At 44.2% G+C, this 8,389-nt stretch overlaps 1 protein-coding gene across 2 annotated transcripts in view; it reads left to right on the plus strand.

Annotated features, from left to right (window-relative positions):
• Positions 1 to 8,389, plus strand: part of ZKSCAN8 (zinc finger with KRAB and SCAN domains 8) — a 54,789-nt gene that overhangs the window by 16,906 nt on the left and 29,494 nt on the right. Inside the window, exons 2-5 of one of the 2 annotated variants that reach the window (XM_070050561.1) lie at positions 1,163 to 1,661; positions 2,295 to 2,436; positions 7,164 to 7,255; positions 7,558 to 7,681. In XM_070050561.1, the coding sequence (XP_069906662.1) occupies positions 1,242 to 1,661; positions 2,295 to 2,436; positions 7,164 to 7,255; positions 7,558 to 7,681 (778 nt within the window). In that variant the 5' untranslated portion in view covers positions 1,163 to 1,241. The remainder of the gene's footprint in view (positions 1 to 1,162; positions 1,662 to 2,294; positions 2,437 to 7,163; positions 7,256 to 7,557; positions 7,682 to 8,389) is intronic. The other variant, XM_051851462.2, reaches the window with a different exon arrangement.

Below are 8,389 nucleotides of genomic sequence, written 5' to 3' on the forward strand. Positions count from 1 at the left end.
AGTGAACATTCATCAATATAAGTAATAAAGTACTGATTCATGCAACAATAGTTAATATCAAATGTATTTTGTAGGTGAATATAAGTTTATGTAACATTCTGAAAGATTATTTTTTTTTAAAGATTTATTTACTTGAAAGACAGAGTTACAGAGAGAGGTAGAGAGATAGAGAGAGGTCTTCCATCTGCTGGTTCATTCCCCAATTGGCCGCAACGGCCGGAGCTGCGCCAATCCGAAGCCAGGAGCCAGGAGCTTCTCCTGGGGCTCCCACGCGGGTGCAGGGGCCCAAGGACTTGGGCCATCTTCGGCTGCTATCCCAGGCCATAGTAGAGAGCTGGATGGGAAGAGGAGCATCCCATATGGGATGCCGGCACTTCAGGCCAGGGCATAAACCTGCTGCACCACAGCGCTGGCCCCTCTGAAAGATCATTTGTATGTTAGGTTAGACTTTAGGGTTGTAGGTTCTTCTCCATCTTATTTGTCTTAAAAGAGAAAACCGCCCATGTTATCTTTTATTAAACTATTTCCAGTGAATTGTTTTCACCAGCACTTTGCCTTTTGGTCACTGTAAAATCCACCCCACCTTCCTCCTTTTTAAAAAAGATATATTTTGCTTTTGGAAACCAAACTCCAAAGAAGATTCTTGAACTGAAGATAAGATCCATAGTAGAATTGGCCTTGAGCTAGGAAAGAAGATAGGAAGCATGGGTAGGATGACAAATGTGAAGTGGAGAAGAGGGAAGTTTTAGGGAGGTTGTTAACAGTACCTGGAGGTAGATTAAGGAAGGATTGAGATCTGAAGCATGTAGAAACAGGTTAGTACAACTGGTATAACACATTCTAAAAGGGATGAAATGAGCAGTACTGAGGGGCCATTGAGGTTAAGCACATAATCAAGTAGACCCAGTCTACATGGTTCCCTGACTTTTTTTTAGTTGTGTTCCACACTCTGCTAACCAGAGAAAGCAGAAGCAAGAAGTTATTGCTTAGGTGGATTTGGCATGACTTGTGGGGTGGAAGGTTAAGGAAGCCAGGAGTTATTTCTGGAGCAGTGGAGAGATCAGCCTGAAGTCCATGTCATGGTGGGGACTTGTTAAAATATCTTGGTAAATTATGATTTTTGACTTGTCTTAACACTATTTATTGTTTTCTTTTCCCAAAGAAGTATCCTTAGGCTTTCAGAAGGTTCTTAAGATAAAGAAAGTAGTGGAAACAAACCTCCTGAGCTTTTCTGGCCCTAAATGGCTGCAGAATCAAGAAAGCCTGCAGCCCCATCTCCACGAGAGCAGGCTCCAGAAGAGGATCTTGTAATTGTCAAGGTAGAGGAGGAGGATCATGGTTGGGACCAAGAATCTGTTCTGCATGAAAATAACCCTCCTGGCCAAGAACTGTTTCGCCTGCGCTTCAGACAGTTGTGCTACCAGGAGACACTGGGACCCCGAGAAGCTCTGATACAACTCCGGGCACTTTGCCATCAGTGGCTGAGGCCAGATTTGAACACCAAGGAACAGATCTTGGAGCTGCTGGTGCTGGAGCAGTTCTTGACTATCCTGCCTGGGGAGCTGCAGACTCTGGTTAAGGAACATCAGTTAGAGAATGGAGAGGAGGTGGTAACCCTATTGGAGGATTTGGAAAGGCAGATTGATATACTAGGACGGCCAGTAAGTAGAAGAAGTTGTATATGCTATGACTGTGGGAGTCATGGAAGCTGGGTGGAAGACACTAGTCTCCCAGTGAGAGAGAAAATGCTGAACACTGGTTTATATTGGATGAAGATGAACGCAGTTATAGTGTAGAATGTCTTGTATTTAGGAATTTCCTTTAGTTTTTGTAAAGAATATAATCTATTTTTTTGAAATCTTCATAACATCCTTACAGCTGTATCACTTTTCCTGTTTGCCAGACAGGAACCTAATACATAGGGAACTTAAATCACTTTTTCAGGGTCACTCAAATAATTAAAAGTAAATCTGAGACCATAACTCAAGCTCCCTATTTACTTAAAGTCTTTTCCTACTGTATAGCATTGCTTTAAGTTTGTATTTGTCATTTTCCTTTTCTCCCTGGCTTGGGAATACAAAATATTGATGTACCATGTAGCAGAGAAGGCATCAGCAGAAATTCTTTTCTTCAGTGCTGAGCAGAAATGAGGCCTTTCTTTCTGTGCTAGTCTACTTGATTGTGTTCCTCACTGCCCCTGGAGGTTCTGCTATTTCCTATCCCAAGCATGGATCCCTGTAGATGTGTTCTTTATACTCTTATGTTATTCACTTTTATTGTTTTATTGATTTCAGGTCCCAGCTCGTGCTCATGGACATAGGGTACTTTGGGAGGAGGTGGTGCATTCAGAATCTGCACCAGAGCCTCCAAGTACTCCGCTCCAACCAGTGGCAATCCAATACAAATCTCCAGTGTCCCAAGGGCCGCAACAGAGAGGTGAGGCACTAGATTTCATTGATAAGGGAGGAGGGAAAAATAGAAAGGAAAGAAGTACAGTTGGCTTTACCTGTCTAGATCCTGGAGAGCTGGAACTAGAATCACTATTTACAGATCATCCCCAGTTACCTAGGTTTCATAAACTCATGAGCAAGTTAAAAATTTGGAAATCTGTACATGTTCATATATTTCTGTTATCCCAGTGCGGTTCCAATATATATAAAGTTTTCTGGTATCATACTTTATTTGTAAATAGTTCTGTATGTATTTCCTCAAATGAGGGCATTTCTTAGATAACTACAGTAAAATCATCGCAAGTAGGAAGTATTAACATAGATATAGTCCAGGGTCACACTATGCAATTGATTGTCACGTCTGAGTCTCCTTTAATTTGAAATATTTCCTCAGCCTTTTTTTTTTTTTCCTTTCATGATCTTCACATTTTTTGAAGGGTATGGGTCAGTTATGTTGTAGGGCAGCTGCAGTTTGGGTTTGTGTGATATTTCCTCATGTTTACATTTAGGCTGCATGTATTTGGTGGGAACACTGCAGAAGTGATGCTGTGTTCTTTCAGGAACACAACAGAAATTTGTCCTATTATTTTTATTTTTGAAATGTTTATTTGAAAGAGTTAGAGAGAGGAGAGACGGGGGGGGGGGGCGGGGGGAGGGGGCAGGTCTTCCCTCCACTGCTTCACTTCCGAAATGCCCGCCAACAGCCAGGGCTGGGCTGGGCCAAAGCCAGGAGCCAGGTTCATCTGGATCTCCTGTGTGTGGCAGGGACCCAAACACTTGGACCATCTTCTACTATTTTCCCAAGGAGCTGGTTCAGAAGTGAAGCAGGGGCTGGCGCTGTGGTGCAGCAGGTTAACGCACTGGCCTGAAGTGCCAGCATCCCATATGGGCACCGGTTTAAGACCCAGCTGCTCCGCTTCCAATCCAACTCTGCTATGGCCTGGGAAAGCAGTAGAAGATGGCCCAAGTTCTTGGGCCCCTGCACCTGTGTGGGAGGCTCGGAAGAAGCTCCTGGTTCCTGGCTTCGGATCTGAGCAGCTCTAGCAGTTGCGGCCAACGGGGGGGTGAACCATTGGATAGAAGATCTCTCTCTCTCTCTCTCTCTCTCTCTCTCTCTCTGCCTCTCCTCTCTCTGTGTAACTCTGACTTGCAAATAAATAAATAAATCTTTAAAAAAAAAAAGTGAAGCACTCAGGACTCGAACTGATACCCATAGGGGATGCCAGCACTGTAGCAGTGGCTTAACACACTGTGCCACAGTGTCAGCCCTGTTCTGTTACTTAAAATATTTTTAAAAATTTATTTTTATGTTATTTGAAAGGCAGGGGTATGGGGGAGGGAGAGAGGGAGAGAGAGGTGAGGATGGGAAGGAGATTGAGATCAAGATGTTCCATGCTGATTGACTTCCCAAATGCTTGCAGTAGCTAGGGCTGGACCAGATCAAAGTCAGGAGCCTGGAACTTAATCGCAGTCATCCACATGAGTGGCAGGAATGCAATTGCTTGAGCTGCCATCTGCTGCTGTACCAGGATGCCCATTAGAAAGAAGTTGGTTAGGAAGTGGAGTAGCCAAGATCGAACCAGGCACGCTGATAATGATTCGCAGGTGTCACAAGCTACAACTTAAGTACTGCATCAAATGTTTGCACCTGTCCTATTATTGATGATTGTCTGTTAATTATTCTTGCCAGGTTAATCATTGTAAGATTTGTTTCTTCCTTTGTAATTGATAATTAACTTGTGGGAGGAGACTCTTGAGTCTATGCAAGTATCCTCTTTTTTTTTTTTTTTTTTTTTTTTTTGACAGGCAGAGTGGACAGTGAGAGAGTGAGAGAGTGAGAGAGACAGAGAGAAAGGTCTTCCTTTACCATTGGTCCAGCCTCTAATGGCCGCCGAGGCCGGTGCGCTGCGGCCTGCGCACCATGCCAATCCAAAGCCAGGAGCCAGGTGCCTCTCCTGGTCTCCCCTGCGGGTGCAGGTCCCAAGGACTTGGGCCATCCTCCACTGTCTTCCCAGGCCACAGCAGAGAGCTGGACTGGAAGAGGAGCAACCGGGACAGAACCGGTGCCCCAACCGGGACTGGAACCCGGGGTGCCGGCGCCACAGGCAGGCAGAGGATTAGCCTAGTGAGCCGTGGCACCAGCCAAGTATCCTCCGTATTAAACATTTGTTACTGCCAGTGCTGTGGCTCACTAGGCTAATCCTCCACCTGCGGTGCCAGCACCCCGGGTTCTAGTTCCGGTCGGAGTGCCGGATTCTGTCCCGGTTGCTCCTCTTACAGTCCAGCTCTCTGCTGTGGGCCGAGAAGGTAGTGGAAGATGGCCCAAGTCCTTGGGCCCTGCACCCACTTGGGAGACCAGGAGGAAGTGCCTGGTTCCTGGCTTCAGATCGGCACAGCGCGCTGGCCATAGCGGTCACTTGAGGGGTGAACCAACAGAAAAAGGAAGACCTTTCTCTCTGTCTCTCTCTCACTAACTCTGCCTGTCCAAAAAAAAAAAAAAATTTGTTCTAAAACACCAGTGTAAGTATTCATTGATGCTTCTTGACTCAGTGATTTTTAGGAGCTTACAAAATGGTGATTGTATAATTCCTTCTATATTTATTTACTATTTTTTATAAGGGAGAATGTTTCCCTTTTCCTATTTATTTATTTAAAGATCCATCTATTCGAAAGTCAGAGTTAGAGAAGGAGAGACAGAGAGAGAGAGAGAGAGGGGTCTTCCATCTGCTGGTTCACTCCCCAACTGGCTGCAACTGCTGGAGCTGAGCCGATCTGAAGCCAGGAGCCAGGAGCTTCCTCTTGGTCTCCCACAGGGACCCAAGAACTTGGGCCATTCTCCACTGCTTTCCCAGGCCATAGCAGAGAGCTGGATTGGAAGTGGAGCAGCTGGGATTCGAGCTGGTGCCCATATGGGTTGGTGGCATCGCAGGCGGCAGCCTTACCTTCTACACCAGAGCACCGCCCCCCTCATTTTTTTTTTTATAATATAGACAAATATTCCATAAATGTTCTGTAACTCTTTTTTTTTTTTTTTTTTTTAAGATTTATTTATTTGAAGCACAGAGTGACATAGACAAAGATCTTCCATTTGCTGATTCATTACCCAAATGTCTGCCACAGCCAGAGCTGGGCTAGGCTGAAGCCAGGAGCTTGAAACTCCATCTGGTTCTTTTCTTTGTGGATGGCAACCGCTCAAGTACTTGAGCCACTATCTGCTGCTTCCCAGACCATTAGCAGAGATCTACATTGGAAGTGGCATAGTCAGGACTTCATTCTGATATGGGATGTAGGTGTTACAAGTGGCTTAACCCACTGTGTCATAATGCTGCCCCACTGTGTTTATTTTGATGTTTAAATTGTCTCATACTTGACCAGAGGAGGCCCCTTAAATCTAATTTTTGTGTCCCTTTGACATTTCTCCACCATTGTTTGAGAATTTTCTTGCTTTCTTTTGAGATGTTCTAGTCTCATCTTTCCCATTTATATCGTGTATAGTAATTTGCTTTATATAAGTGTAGAAACACTTTCATTTAATAATAGAATTCTTTTTTTTTAAGATTTATTTTATTTATTTGAAAGTCAGAGTTACAGAGAGAGGTAGAGACAGAGAGAGGTCTTCCATCCAATGGTTCACTCCCCAATTGTTCGCAGTGGCCAAAACGGAGCTGATCCGAAGCCAGGAGCTTCTTCCTGGTCTCCCACGTGGGTGCAGGGGCCCAAGGACTTGGGCCATCTTCTGCTGCCTTCCCAGACCATAGCAGAGCTGGATCAGAAGAGGAGCAGCCAAGACTAGCACCGGTGCCTGTATGGGATGCCGGCACTGCAGACTGAGGCTTTAACCCACTGTGCCACAGTGCCGACCCCCAATAATAGAATTCTTATCTAAGGTCCTAATGCTTGGTGCTTGAGACACATACATAGTCTATGTTGATTTTGTTAATGAGCTGTCTGAAATCTATAAAAAGCTAATACTGGCAGCCATGGTAGATATTTCAGAAATGTAACCAAATTAGTAGAGAGAGATTTGTTCTAATGTTCACTTGGGCAGGTCAGGGCCTGAAGAAAAACAGTATAAACACAAAGATTAGTAATTCTGGCAGAGAAAAAGTTGGCAGTTTGAGTGTATCTTTTTTTTTTTTTTTCTTAAAGAAAAGTTTCTTTATTTGAAAGTCAGAGTTACTCAGAGAGAGAAGGAGAGGGAGGAAGGGAGGGAGAGAGGAAGAGAGAGAAAGAGAGAGAGGGAGGTTTTCCATCAGATGGTTCACTCCCCAATTGGCCACAACGGCCAGAGCTGCTCAGATCCGAAGGCATGAGCCAGGAGCTTCTTCTGGGTCTCCCACAGGGGTGCAGGGACCCAAGGACTTGGACCATCTTTTACTGCTTTCCCAGGCTACAGCAGAGAGCTGGATGGGAAGTGGAGCAGCCAGGACTTGGACCGGCGCCCATATGGGACGCTGGCACTGCAGGCGTCGGCCTTACCCGCTATGCCACAGCGTCTGTCCCAGTTTGAGTGTATCTTTGAGGCTGAGTTTAGAGACATCAAATTGCAGATGTTTTGTGGGCAACCATTGTATGTACTGAAGTCCAAGTTACCAGCATTTCATATGTAAAATCTTTGGCATGCATTATCTCTGAAATGCAAGTAATTTGAAATGAATGAGTGCTAGTTCTCAAAATCACTGGATGGGACTAATTTCCCTTCTCCTCTCTCAGCTTTATCTACTTCTCAGAGTCCTGTCTCTTCTCAGAAAGGAAATTCTGGAGACCAGGAGATGACCGCCACACTTCTCACAGCAGGGTTCCAGGTGAGTTGTTACTTTTCGTGAAAATCTCCCTGGTTTGTGGTATTCACTCCATTTCTGAACTGTCTGTGGCACTACCTACCAAAAAACTTACCCTAAATTCTTTTACATATGGAAAGACTGATCTTGAGTTCCCACAGTAAATAATGTATGTTTTCCTCTTCCCAGCCATTCAGATCCTTTTATAAAGTATATTCTCTCCCGCTTAATCTGCTCTGAATGCTAGTGTATCTCTCTGACATTAGGTTTGACCTGTCAACACTTCAAGGTCTCACGTAGTGATTGGTGATCTTATTTTGTTTTAGACTTTGGAGAAGATCGAAGACATGGCTGTGTCCCTTATTCGAGAGGAGTGGCTTCTTAATCCATTGCAGAAGGATTTGAGTAGAGATAATAGACCAGAAAATTATAGAAACATGTTCTCCCTGGGTAAGGAGAGCTGTGGTTATTATCATTTAGGTTTTTTGTTCTTTTTTTTTATATATATCTGGAAGCTGTGAGCATTCTAGAAAACTCAGTTGGGTTTAGACTCAGGATCCAACAGAAGGATAGAGTTTTGAGACTTCCTTTTCTTTTCTTTTCTTTTTTTTTTTCTTTTTTTCTTTTTTTTTTAAAGATTTATTTGTTCATTTGAAAGGCAGAGTGAGAGAGATCCATCTTCTATCTGCTGGTTCACTCCCCAATTGCCACAATGGCTGGAGCTGGGCTGATCCAAAGATGGAAGTAGGCTTCTTCTGGGTCTCTCTCATGGATGTAAGAGCCCAGGTATTTGGTCCACCTTCTACTGCTTTCCCAGGCACATTATCAGGGAGCTGGATTAGAAGTGGAACACCTAGGATTAGAATTGGTGCCCACATGGGGTGCTGGTGCTACAGGCGGCAGTTTTACTACACCAAGTGCCGGCCTCCAGTAACCCTCTTTTGTCATGATACCACTTTCTTGGTTAGCCTGTGATACTTCTGTTTGACCCTTTATATATCTTCCCTGATAGGAAGCCATTTTGGAAGCAGATAGAAGCTTTGTGTTTATTGTAGCTATTCTACATATATGTTCTTTTTTACCTAACTTCAGTTTATTTCTTCTGGCATAAAGAATAGGAAATGTCATGGCTTGATGCTTATTACATTTTTATTTCAG

Source organism: Oryctolagus cuniculus, chromosome 10, assembly GCF_964237555.1.
Source record: "Oryctolagus cuniculus chromosome 10, mOryCun1.1, whole genome shotgun sequence".
In the NCBI taxonomy this organism is placed as follows: domain Eukaryota; kingdom Metazoa; phylum Chordata; class Mammalia; order Lagomorpha; family Leporidae; genus Oryctolagus; species Oryctolagus cuniculus.